We start from the raw sequence: 21,313 nt of genomic DNA on the forward strand, positions 1-21,313 counted from the left end.
CTGCTTTTCCTACTCTTTTATTGACTATGAAGGCTACTCCATTTCTTCTGAGCAATTCTTGCCCGCAGTAGTACACCTGATGGTCATCTGAATTAAATTCACCCATTCCTGTCCATTTTAGTTCACTGATTCCTAAGATGTTGACGTTCAGTCTTGTCACCTCTTGTTTGACCACATCCAGCTTGCCTTGATTCATGGATCTTACATTCCAGGTTCCTATGGAGTATAGATCTTTACAGCATCGGACTTTCCTTTCACCACCAGATACATCAGCAACTGAGTGTCCTTTTGGCTTTGACCCAGTCGCTTCATTCTTTCTGGCGCTACTAGTACTAGCCCTCTGCCCTTCCCCAGTAGCATATTGGACACCTTCCAACCTGAGGGGCTCATCTTCCGGTGTCATATCTTTTTGCCTTTTGGTACTGTCCATGGGGTTTTCATGGCAAAGATACTGGAGTGGGTGGGGTTTAGATAAAATAAGGTCTATTGCTGATTCTTTGTGGAACTTCTTGCATCTGGTTTTATAAGCAATTTAGTACATGGTCCCTTTGTAACTTTTTAATGCTTTTGTTTTTCTTTCTGTTTCTTATTATTTAGAAATAATGATAATAATAATAATAATAGAATGTCCAAACAGAAAGGAGCTCCTATTCCAATTCTGTGTGATCAGTTCTTCTACAGTAACTTTTGCTAAAAACAAGACTGTTGCACAAAGCTAGGTAAAGAATAAATAGCAGTTTGCTGTTCTCTTTAGAAGTTTTATTAGAGGATAATCAATAAGGATGAGCAAAATCCCAGTGGTATATTTCATGAAGTCTATTTAAAAGAACAGAATCTCTTGAAAAAGGAATTCTAGATTAACTTTGCTCGCTTATTATATCCTCTAATTATCCTCTCCATCTTCAGGAACAAACACTATGGGAACTGTCCGTGTGTAACTCCAGCTCATGTTCACATGAGCAAAAGCAGGTATTGCTAGAACACAAGACCTAGAGCAGAGGACAAGGTATTATAGAAGCAAGATTAATATTGTATTGGTGAGTTGTTTGTATAGCACATGCTTACCTGGAAGTAAGTTCAAAGAGATTTACTCCCAAGTAAATACGGCGCAAGGATGCAACCTGTGTCCATCAGAGAGCTAGCTAAGAGATCATAAGTAGCAGTGCTAGTGCTGTTCCACTAGCAGAGGGTAACCTGGTGGTGGAATGACACACCTCCAGAAGTGTTCAACACACTCATGGCTGGGCACTTCCACTGGTGTAAGATGTTCTGCTGCCAGTGTTCTGCTGGGGGAAATGCTCTGGCGTGGCAGGGAAGGGCTGCTGGATATGGACACGCTCCCTCCAATGCCTATTCATTTCCTCAGAATGGGCACAGATATCGCTCAGCTCTACACCAGACCTGGGGCTGGGCACTGTAATCAAAAGGAGGGAAGAGGAAAAGCCTGGGAAGGGGGCCTCTTGCCTGCCCACAGTGCAACAGCTGGGCAGAGGATGTGGCAGTTGCTCTACCAGCCATTTCTCCCTTCCCACAACTACTTAGTAGTCATATTTGGTAGTTTTCAATTTAGATTTCTGCCTTCCCTTCTAAGGTAGATTTCTACCAGTTTTACAGATAGAAATCAGCACAGACACACAGAGAAAGAATTGCCCCGAAGCCACACTGTTCATCCTCAGGCAAGCTAATTAATATAGAAACACTATCCTGTGTGTGTTTACTCAGGAGTAAGTCGCACTGAATTCAGAGGGGATAAATCCCAAGTAAAGGGGCACAGGATTTCTGCATAAAACAATTAAAATTCCATACTAAACTAAATAAAGAAAAATTTTAATTCTAAATACCTTCATTTCATGGAAGATTTTAGTCTCAGAATCTTATTTTCTGTAAAATTGGATGGTAATTATTTACAGCTGGATGTTTTAAAAATTACAGAAGTCTCAAATATAAAAGTGAAGTGGGGAATGAATTGTTTAATGAAAACTTCTAATGTGTCTACAAATATAACACTGTCCTTGGTTTTACTGTCAGGTCATAGCTTGCTGCAATTTTGTAGTACTGTATCATTGTCTTGTGATGTGGTAATGGCATCACTCTGAAATAAGCTGCAGCATTGTTTGCATTCTTTGCTTCAAATATAAAAATACTATAAAGTTCAAGAGACTTAATTGGTAATCAAAATCAGGAAGGGGATTTAATTTGGCAGAGTTGGCAGTGTAACTCCTTACATTCTATGGAATATGTCAGAGGCAGAAATCAAGTCTTTGTCTTGTTTCATAATGTGCCCTGATGATGCGCTGTAGAAATTAATAAGCAATTAATTATATTCCATAATTAATATTGTATAATTTCCAGTTTGGATTGGTTCCTGTTCCCACTGAATCTTGCTATTCATTTTAACAGTGACTCATTTGAAAGTCTTTAGTAAGTTTTAAAATATTGAAAATGTCAGCATTTCTGAAGATGAGGAAAGGGAAGGTTTAATGATAAATGAAGGCCAAAGAATCTACTTAAGTGGCACACTGAATTTTAGGGCCATGGCTTATTTAAAGCAGGAATGAGCAACATTGTTTTTACCACCACCAGCACCATCATCTATTTAATTTCTGTCCCACCCAACAGCTGAAGCTGTCTGGCAGTTTACAACATGACAACCCAGTTTGCAAGGCATATTGGGTTGGGGCCCACGCACAAACATTTCTGCACACATTGTTTAGGAAAACACACTTGTGCCCCTCTCAACCTTACATATGCACACATTAAGACACTCCGCACTCCCTGCCACATCTTGGCATGCAGGGGTGGGGAGGTACAAACCACCCCGTCTGTGCACTGAGACTACTTTGCACCTTCTCTCTGATCTCAGTCAGTCCAGTGGAGGGGGAGGAAAATGATTAAAATGTGAAAGATTGTGCAAGGGCATGGCTCTCCCTGTGCATTTCTTCCCCTTTTAAATTATTCTCAAGAGAATCCAGCACACAGCGGTTGGGCAGACTGTCAGGAATGTAGTTGTATTGGGGCAAACCATGTGCCTTAATGTGCCTCAAGTGCTTCCTTCTCCATTTAGACTGTACACATGAGAACCCATCCAACAACTGTTTAGTGAGTGTCAGGAGGAGAGCAAAAGCGCTGGGGAAGACCAGCAGGGTGTTCCCCACATACTGATTGGGTTCAGACAACAGGATACCCTACACTCATGGGCTGAGTATATGTTGAATGTGCATTGTTGTTGAAACAGGGGTTGTTTGAAGTTGTGCAAACAAGTCATAGCTTGTTAAGCATAAAAGGAACCCATAATTTATTGTTGGGTTGTGAACTGTGGGTAGTTCCGCATAGTTTTTTTACTCAGCTGGGTTCAGACAACACAGTAGCCCATGTTTCAGCAATGACCTACAGTTCAGTGACAACCTTGGAGTGTGGGTTATCGTATTGTCTGAACCATGTCACTATCTTCCCCAGCACACTTGCAGAGCAGTGTGTTTATGAACTTGGTGTCAAAAGAGGCAACAGCTGTAGTGGGGCCCTAGAACACTTCTGAGGGCCGTATGTGGCCTGTGTGTTGTGGGTTGCCCATGTGTAGCCAAATGGTGTGAGTTCTTGATTTCGCTCCATGAGGGAAAAAGAAAGTTGCTCATATTTGATTTAGTCCAATATGACACATAACTAGGGTAGATCCAGTGCAGTCCACCCAGTTTCCTTGGGTGGCTTTACCAAATGTTAATCAGGATGTGTGGAAAAAATTGTTCCGTGTCTTTCTAAGGACCAAATTTCATTGTTATTATGATTCTATTGCCTTTACATTTCCCTTTTTTCCTCTTGCAAGGAAGCCAATGTGGCATACAAGGCTCTTCTCCTTTCCATTTTATTCTCCCAGCAGCAGCCCTGTGAGGTGAGGTAGGCTGAGAGTCAGCAGTTGACCAGAGTCACCCAGTGAGCTTCACAGCCAAGTGGGGACTGCACCCAGACCGCATGAATTGCAGCCCAACACTCTTAACCACTGCCCCTCATGGAAGACCCCTGACAGGACCTTCCAGTGCTGAAGGTCTAAAAGCGCCCGTGAGTGGGAGAGGAAAGTTTCAAGGTAGTGCCCCCACCCACATGCTCCATTTTTCCAGTCAAAAGTCACATAGCTGAAGGTACTTGCGAAGGTGAAAAGACAGCAGCCCTATTGTACCTGCTTTCCCTTCAGCTAAGCTATCAGCCCCATTTGAGGATGGGGAGGAGTGATTTCAGTTGGAAGAGGGAAGAAAGCGATAAACACACCCTGCAACGTGCTTCTGTCAAGTTTGTGGTGTGGGACCTGGAGCTGCCATTAAGAAGAAAGCACAGAAACTTGGGGAAATCCAGTTGCAGATCTCTTGTATGTCCTCTAGTTTGTCCCCTAGAAAAATATTTTCAAGCAAGAAATAGTGATGGGGGGATGAATATATGTGTGAGAGTGTGTATAAGCAATATTTTTGATTCTGTATGCCAAATATAAATCTACATATTTGTATCTAGCATTCCTCCTTAGTCAAGGAACTTCATCATTGGGAAGCCCCAAATTATAGTAAACCATACTACAATTTAAATAGAAATGTAATGCATCTCACCATAGTGGAGAAGGCTGTACACAGTCTTCTTGTATGCCTGCCTATTCATGCTGCTGCCCATGGTCATCTTCAAGGCCCCAAGCTCCCCTCTTAGGGTTCTTTCTCTTCCATTTGTACCAGGATTGAGTAGCCCTTCAGACAGAGAATGCCTTCAAATAGATGATTATCCTCTGACAGCTCTTCAGTTAAAAGTCTGTCCTCTGGAAGTAGGACACATGGCTAGTCTAGTAGCCACCTGCAGCTAATGCAAATTTGAAAACCTGTTTCCTCATTAGGGGACAACATCTTCCCTCAATATGACTTTAAAAGAAGGGCACAGCCACGCTTTGTTTCAATAGAAGATAATATGATTTGCTCTTCTTCTTTTTTAAGATGAAAGCAATAAAAAGCATTTGATAATGTAACAGGCGACTCTCATTATGACTCTTTATTGACAAGTTGATTATTAGAAAGCCAGTGTAATAATGTTTCACAGACACTGCAGAACCTTTTTACTAAAACAATCTTCAGACAAAACCTTTTGATTTCACGCCTCCCTTCCCTCTGCAGACAAGTAATCTAGTAATTGAAAGATAATCTTCTAAAATAAATTAAGAGCAGGATAATTTTTAATGCAAAACTTCAGTGACCAGAATGAGAGGGAGGGAAGGAAGGAGGGAGTGACATACAATGAAAGGCACTGTAGAAGCACTTTGTAGCTTATGCAAGCCAGTCTCAGACAGGTTTTCATTCCACACTTAGAAAATGGTGCCCAGCTCAGACTTTTCATGTACAGAAAAGCAGACTAAAATATTAGTAAGGTACAAATGAACCTGAAGGTCTTCAGAAACTAGAGCTCCATTCAAGCAATCCCCCCTCCCTTTATAATGAGAATGGTTGGAGTAGGCAGACATGGGATGGGAATATGCTAAAACAACTGTAAATCCTTGCACTCAAACAACCCCAATTCTAGGCCAGGAGAGATAGAATTCCATTACTTCTGTGCATCTTTTTTTTTTTTTTGTTTAGTCGCAAAGTTGTGACCCCATGGGCAACATTCCTCCAGGCTCTGTGCATCACAAATTTTTACAAATTTCCTCTCATTTTGCATAACTGCCTCATGTAGACTCATGCAACAAAAACTAACAAAGGGACTTGTGGTACCTTGAACATTAGCACTTCATGTCTGCTAAGAAGTAAAGCAAACTGAGTTCAATAAGAGTTGCTCTAGACGTGACTGTGTATAGAACTGCAGCCTAAGGAATCTGTTGTGGCTTGGACAGCTATTGTTCTTAGTGCGATGCTAGAAGTGTAGTCTGTGAAACACGCTCTTTGTTACCAGCGATGTTGAATGCATGGTGTGATTTACTCCTCATTTATACGCAATTCCTCCTGTTTATATGCTACCTCCCCCCAGTGTGTACAAAAGGTCAGGTAGTCACTGGACAGTACCGCATGCTTGCCAAGCATGGAGGATATGTGTGGCTGGAAACTCAAGGAACAGTCATCTACAACACACGCAACCTGCAGCCTCAGTGCATCATTTGTGTCAACTATGTTCTGAGGTAAGACAGCTGGCATCCTGCAAAGGGCTTTTCGTTGGGGACTACTGTCATCTTGCATCTTTGCCAACTCGCTTCCTTTGGGTCCATTTCAGCTTGTTCACTTCCTTCTTGAAGCCCTGAAATACAGTTTCTTCAGTTTTGGGGTAGGAAATAGGCAGCCCACCCAGCCTTTATTCTGGGCTTCACTTTTTCCCTGCTGGTGTCATGATTGAGGTGGCGGTGGCCAGACTGAACAAGCAGAATTGTGCTTTCAGAAATACAGCTCTTTTGGTGAACAAGGCATGTGTACCATGTCTTGTTTCATTGCAATATTGCTATTGTTTTGGCCAACAACTTGGTGGCAGATTCAGTGGCAAACTCAGCATCAGTGTTCAGTCCCCAGCAGGCTGCAGGGGGGCAGGAAGGTCCTGACCCCTAGGATTTACCCACCCCTCATCAAAATGCACCCCCCTTAAGTCAGGGGTGGGGAGTGTATGGTCCTCCAAGGTTGCTGGACTCTGATTCCCAGCAGTCCCAGCCAGTATGGGTAAAGGTCAATTTTGATGGGAGTCGTAGTCCAACAATATCTGGAGGGCCACAGGTCTCCAGCTCCTGGTTTAGCCTTTCATGTATCATGTTTTGCTCTCAGCAGGATGTAACTCAGTTCCATGTGGCCCTGTGATGCTTAGTATAATATTACAGTGGAAATAATTAAATCCACCTGTAGTCATGAGTGATCCCATTGATTCAGAGTGATTCCTTTATTATGGTTTTACACTCTCGTTCTGTTTATACAGCCAACGAAACAGCTAAGACAGAATAATGATTTAAATTCAGTGCATCTCTTATTCTAAGGGGAGTTGTGGTGTTTATGTTGTCACTAGCTGAGCATCCAAAATCCAAAATTAATTTTCCCTTTATGTAATTGCCCATTTTTTCTGGACCCTGCCCTTTGAAATATAAAATATCTAAACTGCCTGATTTATCTTGTCAGTGAAATCGAGAACAACGAGATTGTGTTCTCCATGGATCAGACGGAATCACTGTTTAAGCCTCGCATGATGGCCATGAATTCTGTGTTTGACAATGGCGTCCCCGTGGCAGATAAGAGCGATTTCTTGTTCACCAAGCTGAAAGAAGAACCAGAAGAACTTGCTCAGCTGGCCCCAACACCAGGCGATGCTATTATATCACTTGACTTTGGTCAGTAATGTTTTGGGGGAAGGGGAGGTGACCCTTCTACTTGCTCCGGCACAATAGTTTGCCAGCACTGTTCTATAGATATTTTTCTCATGAACTGTTAAGTTTAAAAAATAACCCCAAGCCTTTCATTATCCCGGACAAGCCCATAGTTTGAGGGAGTGATGCAGTCATTCCTGTTTTGGGAGACCTCAACAGCTTATTTTGGGCATGTCGTGAGTGGAGCTGGCTGAAGCCAGGGGTCAGACTAGATGGCCCAGGAGGTCCCTTCTGACTCGCTCTGTTTCTATGTTTCTATGTTATACAATAAGATCAGGCACAGCTGGCGATACTGGGAGCCGTACTCCAACACATCTGAAGGGCACCATCTGAGGGTTTAGGAAAGTATATTTAGAGGACTGAGAATAAGCAGTGGGGAACTTCAGGCTCATGTTCAGTCCCTCTCCTGTCTCTTCAGTCATGGGAGAAGAGAAGAGAAGAGAACCACGTGCTTTCACTTTAGAACAAACTGCAGTGCCACATTATGTGTGAATTTGAGCAACTGCAGTCTAATCTAAGTGAAGCTCAACAAATTATGCCTTATATCAGAGTGAGCAGTGAGGCACCCATGGGCATCAGTGTAATCTTAGACAATTTTCTTGGATCATCCCCCCTCCCACTTTTTAAATTGAAATTGAAATTTTCTTTTTATTTATATACTGCCCAATAGCCAAAACTCTCTTGCAGTTTACAAAGAATAAAAATCATTAAAAATACATTGTACATAATCTAAAAACACATTTACATACAAACATATGAGGAGACAACATACACTTTTTACTACATATTTTAAAACAATAAATAAGGAAGATCCAGGACCTGATTTAAAATACTTAGGAATTGAAGATGGAAGGCAGCAGTAAAGCTGCAGCTATTTTCTGCAGCATACCCATTTGTGCGGTTGCCCAGAACAGTTTCTCAAATGGCCGGATGTGCTCACCGATGCAAAAAAGTTGCCTACCCCTATCTAAGGTAGTCACCTGAATCAAGCTGCAGTATCACTTGTTAACTTTGCCATTCAGTTTCTCCAAAAACACCTGTATGAACACCCATGCTTATCCCAGATGGGCAACCACATATGAACCAGTGTATTTGTGAACATGTGGCCACCTGAACACACAACCCCATTTGCACTTACTTTTGTAATCCATCACATTCTGTCCGCTTCCAAATCCAGCATCTTGAGCCGCTGGTTCATTTTCAACAATTCACAAACGTCAATCACCTTTGACTCAGTCAGACCACTGAACCTCGAAAGAGCTGGAGTTCATGTGTTTGCCACTGAGCCAGCTGTGCAGTATTCATTTACATAAGACCATGTACGGAAATCAGACATGGCAAACATCCCATACCAGAAAAACGGATATTAACCATCACTTAAGGAACATAGTGATGGGCAAATCAGTCAGTTCTGTTCTCCCACCTTCATTTTTTTTTTAATTTCAATCTTGTTCTCTCTCAGATTCAAAGAAAACTGAAAATTTTGCCAGATTTGTATAACCATGGAAATTAATTCTCATCCCATAGCATCAGTCAGCATCAGCCAAACTTAACAAATACAGATGTCGCCATCATAGAGATGTTCCTGATGAGGAACCTGTCAGAAGAAAGAGGTGGTGACCCTAATTCAACAACACAAACTTGAATGAATAAGCAAGGACTTGAACTCACATTTTTAAGAGCAAGGCCAGCATGGCATAGTAGTCAGATTGTTGGACTGGGACTTGGGAGATCCAGGTTCTAGTTTTCACTTGGCCATGAAGCTTGCAGAACCTAACTCTCATGTAAGCAAACTCACATGGTTGCTGGGAGGATAAAATGGAAAAGAGCGTGTAAGTTGTTTTAGGTTCCTTGTGGGAAAAAGACAGGGTATAATTATAATAAATAGATAACATAAAAACATAAATCATTCAAGGTCCTGGGCCCAAATGGAGAAATCTCTCCTTTTTTTCCTCCCATGTTTGATCTTTTGTTTAAATCTCAAGGCTTTTTATTTCAAATATGGAGAACCAGAGAGGTCCACCTGGCACTGTCATTATATGTTTTTCGGCACCAGGTTAAGACCTTTTTATTTAATCAATATTTTAATATGTTTTAATATTGAATTTTATTATTGTATTTTATTAACTTGCAGCTAGAGTGGGTGGTCAATTTATTTATGCTGTAAGACATCCAGAGACTTAAGTAATTGGATGGAATACAAATTTTATAAATAAATAAATAAAAATAAATAAAAACTTTAGAAATGTTGGTAGACTGTTATCAGAACCACACTAAAACAACTGTCCTGCCCAATCCTAACATAAATGCAAATAGGAGAAAACCCTTTGTTTGCGCAGTGGTGACCCCAAGAGTTACACAAGAATCTTCAATGATTATTGGATTAGGCTGAACACCTTTTTTTACCAGACAAAGACTTAGGTATACTGTGCTCCAGGATTTGATTTCAGGATGTGCATCAGATTTCTTCCCTTCCTCACCTTTAAATTATGTCACGGGTTGCAGGCTTCAAGGATGAATTGACCTTGTTTACCTCCATTTCAGGGACACAAAACTTTGAGGAAATCTCTACCTACAACAAAACTGTGATGACCCCAAACAAGCCGTGGCCTACGGAAGCAAAGAACCAGGTTCCCCAGCCTGAAAAGATGAGTGTGCCATCGTTTACACTGCCCCAGGTTGCCTCTGGTAACAGCACCCCCAGTGCAAGCAGCATCAGCAGCTGTTCCACTGTAAGAAAGGCTTTCGTTGTTGTGCATTCGAGCATGTGTGATTTGTCATGAGTATTAATCAGAGCTTCGGAGTGCCTGTTTTCAAGAGAGCAGATAATTCCAGATTAGCTGTGTTTGTCTTTTACATCCCAAAACATCAAATGCTGGTATCCATTGGGATTTACTTGGTCAGAGCCCATTTCATTCAATACATGAGGTTGGGAGTGATAGGTTTGAGCAAGTATGACCATTTTTCAGAGCCCGGGGAGACAAATCCACTGATTTTGTGGTGGTGCCGAGAGCAGTTGCTGAAATTCCAAAATGTGCCCATGGGCCCAAAAAGGTCAGCCTATTCAGCATTTATAATGGTTCTTATTTACAAAATATACTGCAGGAAATATTAGGTGCTTTCAGCCCCTTGTCTTTACACAAACACTTTAAATGGTTCCAAGGTGACAACTTTGTATCCAAATGGTAGGGTGATATTCACAAGTAATTAATAGGCAAGTAACCATCATCACCTTTTATGCTTAGACAGATTAAAGAGTAATATTTGGCTAGCAAAGGGTCTGTCATGGTTTCATGAATTAAGCAGTACAAATGAGATGTAATAAGGTTGCATTCCTCTGAACCTGGGTGTAGAGCCCATTGTATGGAGGTATGTGAACAGTACAGACTTAGGGATAACTAAAGCATCTGTTCAAAGGTGCTTGCAAATGCCACAGAAGCTTGAGAGCTGATTTGGGTGACTGCAACCCTGATTGCAGTCTGATATGAGCAAAGCCATATACCTCCTGATCCAATAAACTGTTTCTGCTGCCCAGAACCAAGCAGACTCACTTTCAGATAGGTAAAAAGGAAGGTAAAGGTAAGTGCTCTTGGCGGAGCTTCTTTTTAGAAACAAAGAAACAGAGCGAGTCAGGAGAGGTCTCCCGGGCCATCTAGTCTGACCTCCGACACCAGCCGGCTCCGCTCACAGCATGCCCACCATGTGCATATCCAGCCTATCCTCGAACACCCACACCGATGGGGCCTCAATGACCTCTCATGGAAGCCCATTCCACACCCTTGGGGTCCTAACTGTCAGGAAATGCTTCCTGGCATCTAAATGGAACCTTAGCTCCCTGAACTTTGCTCCGTTGGAGCGCGTCCTGCCTTCCTCTGCAGGGGAGAACAGGTCTCTACCCATCTCCATGTGACATCCCCTCACATACCTGTATGTCGCCTACATATCCCCTCTGAGTCTCCTCTTCTCCAGGCTGAAGAGACCCAGTTCCCTCAGTCTCGCCTCATACCCCATCCCCTGCAAACTGGCCACCAACCTTGTGGCCCTATGCTGTACTGACTCTAACCTGGCTATATCCTTTCTGTAATGAGGGGCCCAAAACTGAGCACAGTACTCCAGTTGTGGGCGCACCAGAGTCGTATAGAGTGGTAGTAATACCTCTCTCAATCTAGAAGCCACACTTCTGGCTATGCAACCAAGGGTGGCGTTCACCCTCTTGACCACCGCAGCACACTGCTGACTCATGTTTAGCCTGCAATCAACCAGTACCCCGAGGTCCCTTTCACAAGTGCTGCTCTCCAGCCACTTGCCACCTAACCTGTACTTATGACAGCTATTCCTATGCCCCGAGTGCAAGACCCTGCACTTATCTACATTGAACGCCATCCTGTTGTCTCCTGCCCACTTCCATAGTCTGTCCAGATCCTATTGGATTTGGAGTACCTGCTCCTCAGTTGTGGTCACTGCTCCAGTTTTAGTGTCGTCTTCAAATTTGATCAGCAGACTGTTCACACCTTCTTCCATGCCATTTATGAAAAGATTAAACAGGATCGGCCCAAGGACAGAGCCCTGGGGGACCCCGCTTGTCACTGACCGCCATCCTGATGATTCCCCACTAATGGTTACTTTCTGCTTTCGGTCAGTCAACCATGCCCTAATCCACCAGCCAGTGCTTTGGTGTATCCCAAAACTCCTCAGTTTCTCCACCAGGATATCATGGGGCACTTTGTCAAAGGACATATTTAATATTTCATTTCATTTAACCAAAGGCACAGAAGTGTAAGTCATCCAGAGAGTGTGATCACTGGGCAGTAATAAAAGAAATAAGCAATAATTAATTTTATTTCTTTCATTAAATTTAGCCCAGTTTTCTTCAACTGTGGAATTTAAGGCAGCTATATATGGTTGCCACATGGTCTCCCCTCCGAATACAGGCCAACCATTGACTACATCCAGATATTTTAGCTTCAGCAAGGTGGCTGCCTCATGTGTCTTCAGACCATACTCAGGGACCAGCAGTTCAAGTCCCAGCACATCCAGCAGGAAGGTGATGTGCATATGCCCCTATCACCTAGGAGAAGCCCAGGACAAGAGGTTTAGAGATGGCCACAGACTCTTTGAAGGCCTTGCAGCATGCATAAAACTCTGAAGGATTTGCATGCATTTGCATGAAGATATGGAAAGCCTGTCTTCCTTCCAAGCCAGACAGAGAGATGGCTCATGCCTCCCTGAGGCAAACATGCCACTGCTGCTTGAAATGAGCTTGTTTTGCAATTGTCCCCACAAAAGTTACTAGCCACCCTGCCCTTACTTACCTGTGCTGTTCATTTGTGGTGGAAGGGAGGATGAAGAATCATCTTGAGTAAAGCTTCCTTGCCACTTATTTGGGCAGATTTCTTACCCCAGGTGGCTCAGTGAGGGGCTATTTGCAAGCCTTTGACAGGCTGTTTTGTCTTTCTGTTCTGCAGCCAAGTAGCCCAGGGGACTATTACACTTCCTTAGATGAAGACCTGAAGATTGAGATGATAGAGAAACTCTTTGCCATGGATACAGATGCCAAGAACCAGTGCAACTCACAGGTAAGAGAAACAAAAAGGCAAATCTGACATCTTGAATTCATAGTCCAGAAGAACACACTTTCTCTTTCTCATATCTGGCTGCTCTTCTTGCCCACTAAGATGGTGAGAGAACACAGTGCAGGGGCCCATGAATCAGTATTTGGCACCTATAGTGGAAACATCTTGAAAAGAGAAAAAACCCTTTCAGTATGTACATACATATGTATGTATGTATGTATGTGCCACTGAATAGACAAAGGCTCTCTGGACAGTTAACAAAGTTAAACATTAAAAATGAATAAACAAAAGCAGAAAACACATATGAGACAATAAAACCATTCACAATCAAATTGGTACTCATGGTTTTTCATTTCTTTAATGTTATTACATGGGGTAGCAATGGGTCGGACACAACTTTGCTCAACAACAACGTTATTTCATTCCTTAGTGCAAAATCCTATTATTGCAATTATCATCCCTGCCAGAGCATGAGGAACAGTGGAGGCATTTATTCCAACCTCCCACCTGTATGTTTTGCTAGCCTGGCTTTTAGCTGGTCTAGTGACAGTGCCTCAGCTGGAAAAGGAAGAAGTTTGGAGGGGCCTCAAGGTACGTAGCTTGTAGCCTTACCTCTCCCGTCTCTTCCCCTTCCCACTCACTAAAACACTTTCTTTTCCTCCTCTCTGAAATCACGTTTCCAACTTTGGAGAGGCAACTGGTGCAGTTCTTCCTGTACCAGCTGCAAGGGGAAGTGGAGATGGATTGTGGATTCTTCCCTCCAGGCTTGAAATGCTGTCTTGAGCAAGTCCCAGTATCCTATGGCCCATCAGATGCTGTGTTGGTGCCATAAGATCACTTCCTTAAGAACAAGCTGAGGCCAAGCTATTTGAAATAGGCCAGGGGTGGGCAACTTGCAGCTATGAATGCATGGACTTTGTAAAATCCATTCTGTCTATGATTTGCGAATTGTTAGGCAACATTTTCCTTTGTTCACTGATAGAACTGGACTTTCTGAAACTGTGTTCATAAGCAGTTGTGCAAATTTAGAGAAGGGAAAATTTGCATATACAAAAAAATGCACAGACCCCCCCACCAAACCATGCAAATTGCCCCAAAAGTGTATTTGTGTGCTATTCTAGACAAAAATTGTCTATTTTTGGAGCTAAAGTTGTTTAAATTGTATAAAATATTTTAGTCTGCAACTTGGAAAAAGCTAGTTTGCTATGGAACGCTTAGGTCAGATTCATAGATATTTGAACACCTGGTGGTCCATTGTGGATATTTCCGACTTGCAGTCCTCTGGATGTTTTGGTCCTACACTTCCATCAGCCCTGGGCAGCATAGCCAGTGGTGAGTGTTGATGGAAGTTGTAAGTCAAAACATCCAAGAGCCTGATGCCTGGACTAGATCAAAAATAATAAGGCAGCTTTTTAGGGCCATTGCCTGTTTGTAAGCCCACTTGCTTCACCAGCCTTCCCCAACATGGCACCTTGCAAATGTGTGGGACTGTGGTCCCATCAGCCTGGGTGACAACTCCAGGGCCTGCTTGACTGGGTTTGACAGGAATTGTAGTCCAAAACATCTAGAGGCCACCAAAGGGGGAGGTTTTCTGTGAACAGCTGCAGCGCCTGTATTTAGAGTCCAGTCCTATACACACTTGCCAGGGATAAGACCTATTGAATTTTGTGGGACTTATTCTTGAGTGGAAATTCATAGGATTACACTATTAGATATTTCCTAGAACACGAGAAGAGAAGCACTCTCAAACTTGGGAGAATTTATTCTTTATGGTTCTAATTTTTATTGCGTTTTATGCACTGTTGTAAACTGCCCAGCAGCTTTGGCTATTGGACAATATAGATAGTAGTGCTATTTTATTTGAGAAGTGTTTCCCCATATCCATCACCACCTTCTTCGCTTTCGGTAGACGGACTTCAACGAGTTGGACCTTGAAACACTGGCTCCTTATATCCCCATGGATGGAGAAGACTTCCAGCTCAGCCCCATCTGTCAAGAAGAACGTCCTCTGGCGGAAAGTGCCCAACTGACCCAACAGAGCTTAAGCCACATGAGCAGCCTCTTCCAGCCTCTCGCTCCTCCCGCACAGAGCCAGTTCCTGCCAGAAAAATATTGTCAGCCGCTGCCTGACAAGAATGTGAACACGGGCCAGAGGACTCTGCCACCAGCGTTCCTGAACCGCGAGAGCCGGTCAGCCTCCCTGCTGCCTTACTACGCGCAAGCCAGCACCCCACTGTCTTCGATGGGTGGCAGACCAAACACACAGTGGCCACCTGACCCACCTTTACAGTATGTCCCTGCCAGATGGAGAACGGTCAACAATAAATGCCCTGGGTCATTAGCTAGCTCTGCACTGCATTTGCCTAAAGCGAACTTATATAAGAAAAGGTAAATCACACCCCACGGTGTGGATGCTTGGCTTGCTGCTTTGGACTGTATGTGCAGTAGAAGCACTGTTTCACTGCGGGGATATGCTTATTATACATTTGAGCAGTGTAGTTTTGTTTTGCTTTGTTCTGTTTATTTATTATAATTATTTTGCACCTTTTTAACTTTCAAGGAAGTTGGGGTGGCTTGCATAATTCTCTTCCTCTTCATCGCAATAAAGGGTGCAAGTTACATGGACAACCCTTCGGCCTTTTCTGACAGAATCACTAACATTGATTTGTTTCTCATGGTTCTTCAGCAGGTGCCTCGAAAGGGCGTCTTTTTTGGGTGATAGGAAATGCACATGTTTAGATGAGGCAAAGCCAGCACGGCTGAGGTTTTCATTTTCACTCTGTAGACAAGTGGCTGCATCAGAAAGGAAGAACAGTGACCACAGTATATTTTAAGGCTGCAGAAGTGGAAACATCACATAGGGAATTTATTGACCCATAAAAGTGGAAGCTTACCATTCGAACAGGTTTTGTCAAAGTGTCAGGAAGAGGTCAGGTTTGCATTTCTGTCTTCTTAGAGAGGTTCTCATAATTAAAAACCATGGGATTACAGTATGACTGTGGATCTATTTTTAACATGGCAAGCTGTCTGAAGTGTGTGTTGCGTGGACACACTTGCACTGTGTGTTTTCTAAGGTTCACCTGCACTTTGGTTGCAGCTTTTCTTTTCAACCAAAAGGGAGGGAGGAGAAGTTAGAATACATCAGCACAATGGGGCTGTCGTTTGATTTTCGGATGGGTGCAAGTATCAAGTGAACATGGAGGCATCTAGAGTAATTTGAGGCCACCAGAGGGCTTTTCATCAACTTGCCCACTCTATTTTAAAATTTCATTTATGGTAGGAGCCATTCCAAATAGTTGCAAGTCTCACTCCCACCTTGAATGTCCAGAACGGTACCCAAATGTCCATGGAAATGATGCTGTATGTTGGAACAATGTTAGTTTTGAGGAGTATCATACATGGACAAGGATGGCTACCCCATGGGCAGAAAAAATAGAAAAGGAATAGATTAAAAGGCCTCAGACCACCTCATATAAGCTTCCTAAGTACTAATATATGTATTTGAAATCAGCCCTTTCCAAATGCCTGCTCCTTGTGCCAAAGTCCAGGAATAGCCTCACTCCCACTTTCATTCCCATTGCTACTAATAATCGGCTCATGATCCAAATCGTCCTCCTCTGCTGCTGTAGTCTTGTTTGATGGGTTTGAACCATATGGGTGGGCCAGACACATGAATCCTTCCTGCCAGCCAGCAACAATCATGTACTATTAATGTGGAAAAGTTTCATATGATTCATCTCATCCAGAGAGTTTTTGCCTCTAAATTTTTGTCACTGTGGGGTGGAGTGATGCCGTTGAAAAAACAGCTCTTAGCCTTCCATGTCAAATTAATCCCAAAGAGAAACCAGGCTGCTTCTGCCAATATATATCAATAAGACAATGTCAGCAATGGCTGGCTGAGGAATCCTAGGAGTTGTAGGACTTTTTCTGGCTATGTATTGTGCTCTTAATATTTTTCATTGTCAATTCACAGTTTACAGTTCTGTTGTGCTTAAAGCATGCTTTATCCTCCTGCCTCCTGCTCAGAGATTTTATAGAACTAGGGAATATATTTCGGCTTTTAGGAATGATGTGGAATGTTAATTAAAGAAATTATCCATTATATGTCCTAACAGAGGTTCACTACAGCCAAAAAATTGTCTTCCAATAAGGATACTCCAGGAGTTTGGTCCAGACTGAGACATGTTTAGAGTAAAACCAGCTAAATCAATTAGGCAGATTCGCCATGATTAACTTCATTCACATCAGTGTTGATCCTATTTCTGCCCAAAGACCAAAATTCCATTTTGAAGAAATGCTTGGGGCCACTTTCTTGTGGCAGAGACCTGAAAACAGAAAGGGCAAGACCAAAGGCAAAAGTGTTAAGGCCCAGTTATTACCAAATCTATTTTGGCTCTTAATGACCGTAACTGATCCTTAACAGAGAGTTTTCGACTGTTTAGCATGGAGGTAAAAGCCAGGAAACCATCCAAGAATTGCTAGTCAGAGAAAGGAAGTGGGGCAGGAAGAAGGGTATGTCGCAATTTCGTGAATCACACAAGGTCAGACTGGGGCTCCACACATGCCAAATTTAGGCCCCAGGTCTGAGCTTTTCCACCTGTGGTTTACTGTGAGTAAGGCCAAATCCAGATCTAGCTCTAGATATTTTGACTCACAATACAGTGAATTCTAGGAGCCACAGATCTCTGCAGGTCAGCATGCCTCAATACTCAGGTTCAAATTTATTGTGGTGAGATGAAGGCTCCTTCTGTAACAGTGGTTTGTTTTGCTGTGTTGTGAACAAAACGAGCACTTCACTTAAATCATCAAGAATGGCTTTGTTTTGATAGGTCCCTGGAGAGCTTTGGACAGCGGGGCATAGACGTCAACCCTGCACGGCTTGCTCTTGCCAACAGTTTGAAGCTGAAGCGGCAGCTTGACTATGAAGAGCAGGCGTTTCAACACCTGAATGGGGTATTTATCCTTAGCAATGTCTACTGTTTATATTTTCAGATTTTCATTTCACTACCATGTCATCTTAATTGCCCAAGTTCTTTGGGCAGTTCACAACATGGTAAAGCATAAATCTTTAAACATACAAACATTGAAATGAGATTGAAACAGTCAAGGGAACATCATGGAGAAAATCCCTTCTTCTGTTGTTTTAAGACTGCCTTGTTTTTCTAAAACAGAAGAGATAGAACCATGTTCATCCAGATCCCACCTAACATGAATGTCAACAGACTTCTCCACTTCAGGTTGGGACTCTGCACAGGCAGACACTGTGATCTGACTATCCTGTAATGAGGTTCTTTCTCCTGTTCCTGGCCTGCAAAACATCCCCCCTGCTCCCTGCCATCATTTTGTAGCATCTTGACTGACGAGAGATCTGGAGATCCTGAAAGCTTGCCCTTTCCTTGTGATCTTTTGGTTGGCCCAGTAAAGGTATAACACTAATATAGATGCTGGAATGCATTTGTGTATGTTGCTTATCCCTTCTCTTTTCCTTCTCATCTGTAGATGCAAGGAGACACATCTGGCATTAATCCAACACACTTAATGTGGAAAAGAATGAAAATTCTCCGAGGTGAAAATTGTGCGTTGCTTACAGAGAAGTCACTCAGCACAAGTGCCCTTAATGGTAAGACTACCTTTCTTTTGTTAGATATCATATTTATGTATTACCAAATGGGAATACTGTCATTGTTGTGTGTTTTCTGATAGACATACAAAAACATTCATGCTCATACAGTGCTGTATTATTTCCTTTTCAGAAATATTTTATGCTTACTGTCCATACAAACCCCAAGCAAATGAAATGAAAATGAAAAAAATGAATTTTTTTTTACAAATGAAAAAGCCCTGCTGGATCAGACCAGTGGTCAGTTTAATCCAGCTTCCTTTGTTCCACAGGGGCTGACCAGCTGCTCCTAGGAAATCCAAGCAGGACATGCCTGCAGTAGCCCTTTTGCCTAGCAGCTCTTGCAGTGTCTGCACCCAGTGGGGTTATCTGACAATGCTCGTAAATGAACAGACAAAAAACTTCTTCACTTTCTGGACTCACAATCTTCAAAGATCATTTAGGGAAATTAAAAGTGGGGAGACTCAGGACAGACAAAAGAAAGTATTTCATATAGTGCCTAGTTAACTCACGGGATTCAGGACTGGGGAAAGACCACTAACTTAGCTTTAAAAAGGGAATAAGCAAATTGACAGAGTACAAGGCCATTGATGTCCACTCAGCACAGTAAGGCCATTGGAAACATGCCTCCAAACATCTGTCCCTAGTCAGATGTTGAGATGTAAAAATGTGAAAGACAGAGCCAATTTACATAGCCTTGTTCATCACTCATGGACTGCCACATGGGCATCAAGAGCGAATGGGGCGGCATAAAAATGTTTTAATAAATAATAAATAAAAAAAAGAGCGGTAATGTCCTGTTGCCTTCCTGTCCAGCTTGTGGGCTTCCTGTGGGCAACTGGTGGACCACTCCATAAACAGAGGCCTTCCGTATCATCCAGCAGGGCTCTTCTTATATTCAGCAGCTGAGGTTAATTCACATCAGTGTGTCCATCATGCAGTGATTTAGAGTATTGAGTGGTGACTTGCATGCGTGAGCAAGCCGTCATCACAGCTGCTTGAATGGAACTGTCACAGAACCTCACACTGCTTTCCATGTTCTAAGTTCCCATGTTCAGGAACTGGCTACTGATTGCACAGTAATTGAGGGAATGTACATGCATCTGCCCATGCTGGATGACTTTTGGCAGTTCATGAACTGTCCCCATTCAAGAGTATTATACAGTGGTACCTTGGCTCACGAACTTAATCTGTTCCAGGACTCTGGTCATGACCCAAATTGGTTGTGTGCCAAGTTAAATTTCCCCATAAGGTTCAATGTAAATAAGGTTTATTTTATTTATTATTTATTTATGGATTTATATCCGTTAATCTGTTCTGTAACCATTTTTTAAATCAGAAAAATGTGAAGCAAAGTGAAAACAACAAAGATCGCAGCCACCACCACCCCATCCCAAGCACAAGCATGGCCATCTCCCCGGCCCCCCCAGCATGACCGAGATTGCGCCTATCATCCCTGCAAGCACCCATCATCCCGGTGCACTGGGGGGTGGGGGGGGAGAGACGGGCATGATCATGGGCTCACTGGGGGAAGAAGAGTGGGTTGGGGAGATGGCCATGATCGTGCTGGTAGTGGGGGGAGATGGCCAAGATTGCACCCGTCTTTCCTTCAGGAGTGCGCCTCTGATCACGCACACCTTCCCTGCACGAACACAACTGCGATTGTGGCCATCTCCCCACTCGGTGGCGGGGGGGAGATGACTGCGATCTTGGTCGCCGCCCAAAGTGGTGTTCGCGACCAAGTCAAAATTTTTCAGAAATTTTTGTTCGTGACCCAATTTGTTGGTGAACCAAGGCATTCATGAGCTGAGGTACCACTGTATTTAATTTCATGATATGTATGGAAACTCTGTCTATAGTGCTTTTAATAGCTTAATAGCATACCTACAAGTTGACATTAGGAACGGGGAATGTGTAAATTAACACAAACTTTTAAATTATTTTGCCTCTTAATGTCTGGCTGTAAACTGACTGCATAGCCTCTGCTTGAAATCACTTGTGATCAAGGCTGCTCCAGTGCAAAGAGCTATTCATCCTTCCTAATGCAGAAAATCATGCCCAAAAAGCCCAGGAGAAAAAGACTTTGCAAGCAAAATGTGTTTTCAGGGATTTCTATTAGATCATGCCAGTGTCTGTCTAGCATGCTGCTTCTGACTCTGGACAGCCAAGTATTAAAGCTTGCTTTTGCCTTTTATTTCCAGATGAGTTTCTTTGTAACCCACAAAGGGGCTCAGGTCAACCAGTGAACACAGCGCTGCAGCAGCATCCGCTGCTCTCCTCTGGGAATTCTGCCAGTAACCCGAGAGCTGTGTTCTCCCCCCACTTTTGCAGTCCCCCATATCAGGATGTCGGTGTGCCACAAGCTCATCGGATGTCAGGTGAGCACCATTTCAGTCCACCTTGGGAGGCTTTCCATCAGCAAAGGTGGGGAGAATGGGCTGTTTTAAATCCTTCCCTATGATCGCCGGGGCAGTAGCTCAGCACACACTCTGGCCATGCTGCATACAAAGCATTTGGGAATTATCTAACCTACATTGCTATGCGCACTTTATTCCTGTAAACTGGCCCTATGGGGCATGTCCCTCGGGTGGGTGTCCTTTTTCAGAACAAGGGTCTCATTCCTTTGGGGGTAAACATGAGTATGAGTGCCATTGGGTGGGTGGAGACAAAGCTCCACACATTCCCCATTCACACAAATCCATCTTCACATGCACAGAGGTTCTTGTAGCAATTTGAGCAATTTCCCTGAAAGGTCAGTAGTATTATATC

At 43.1% G+C, this 21,313-nt stretch overlaps 1 protein-coding gene across 3 annotated transcripts in view; it reads left to right on the top strand.

Annotated features, from left to right (window-relative positions):
• EPAS1 (endothelial PAS domain protein 1) overlaps positions 1-21,313 on the top strand; it is a 170,637-nt gene that overhangs the window by 142,432 nt on the left and 6,892 nt on the right. For 2 of the 3 annotated variants that reach the window (XM_044429684.1, XM_044429685.1), the window contains 8 exons: positions 5,986-6,133; positions 7,107-7,315; positions 9,896-10,083; positions 12,817-12,927; positions 14,834-15,312; positions 17,754-17,877; positions 18,424-18,544; positions 20,746-20,922. In XM_044429684.1, the coding sequence (XP_044285619.1) occupies positions 5,986-6,133; positions 7,107-7,315; positions 9,896-10,083; positions 12,817-12,927; positions 14,834-15,312; positions 17,754-17,877; positions 18,424-18,544; positions 20,746-20,922 (1,557 nt within the window). The remainder of the gene's footprint in view (positions 1-5,985; positions 6,134-7,106; positions 7,316-9,895; positions 10,084-12,816; positions 12,928-14,833; positions 15,313-17,753; positions 17,878-18,423; positions 18,545-20,745; positions 20,923-21,313) is intronic. The other variant, XM_044429686.1, reaches the window with a different exon arrangement.

Source organism: Varanus komodoensis, unplaced genomic scaffold, assembly GCF_004798865.1.
Source record: "Varanus komodoensis strain SLA01 unplaced genomic scaffold, ASM479886v1 scaffold2, whole genome shotgun sequence".
Taxonomy (NCBI): Eukaryota; Metazoa; Chordata; class Lepidosauria; order Squamata; family Varanidae; genus Varanus; species Varanus komodoensis.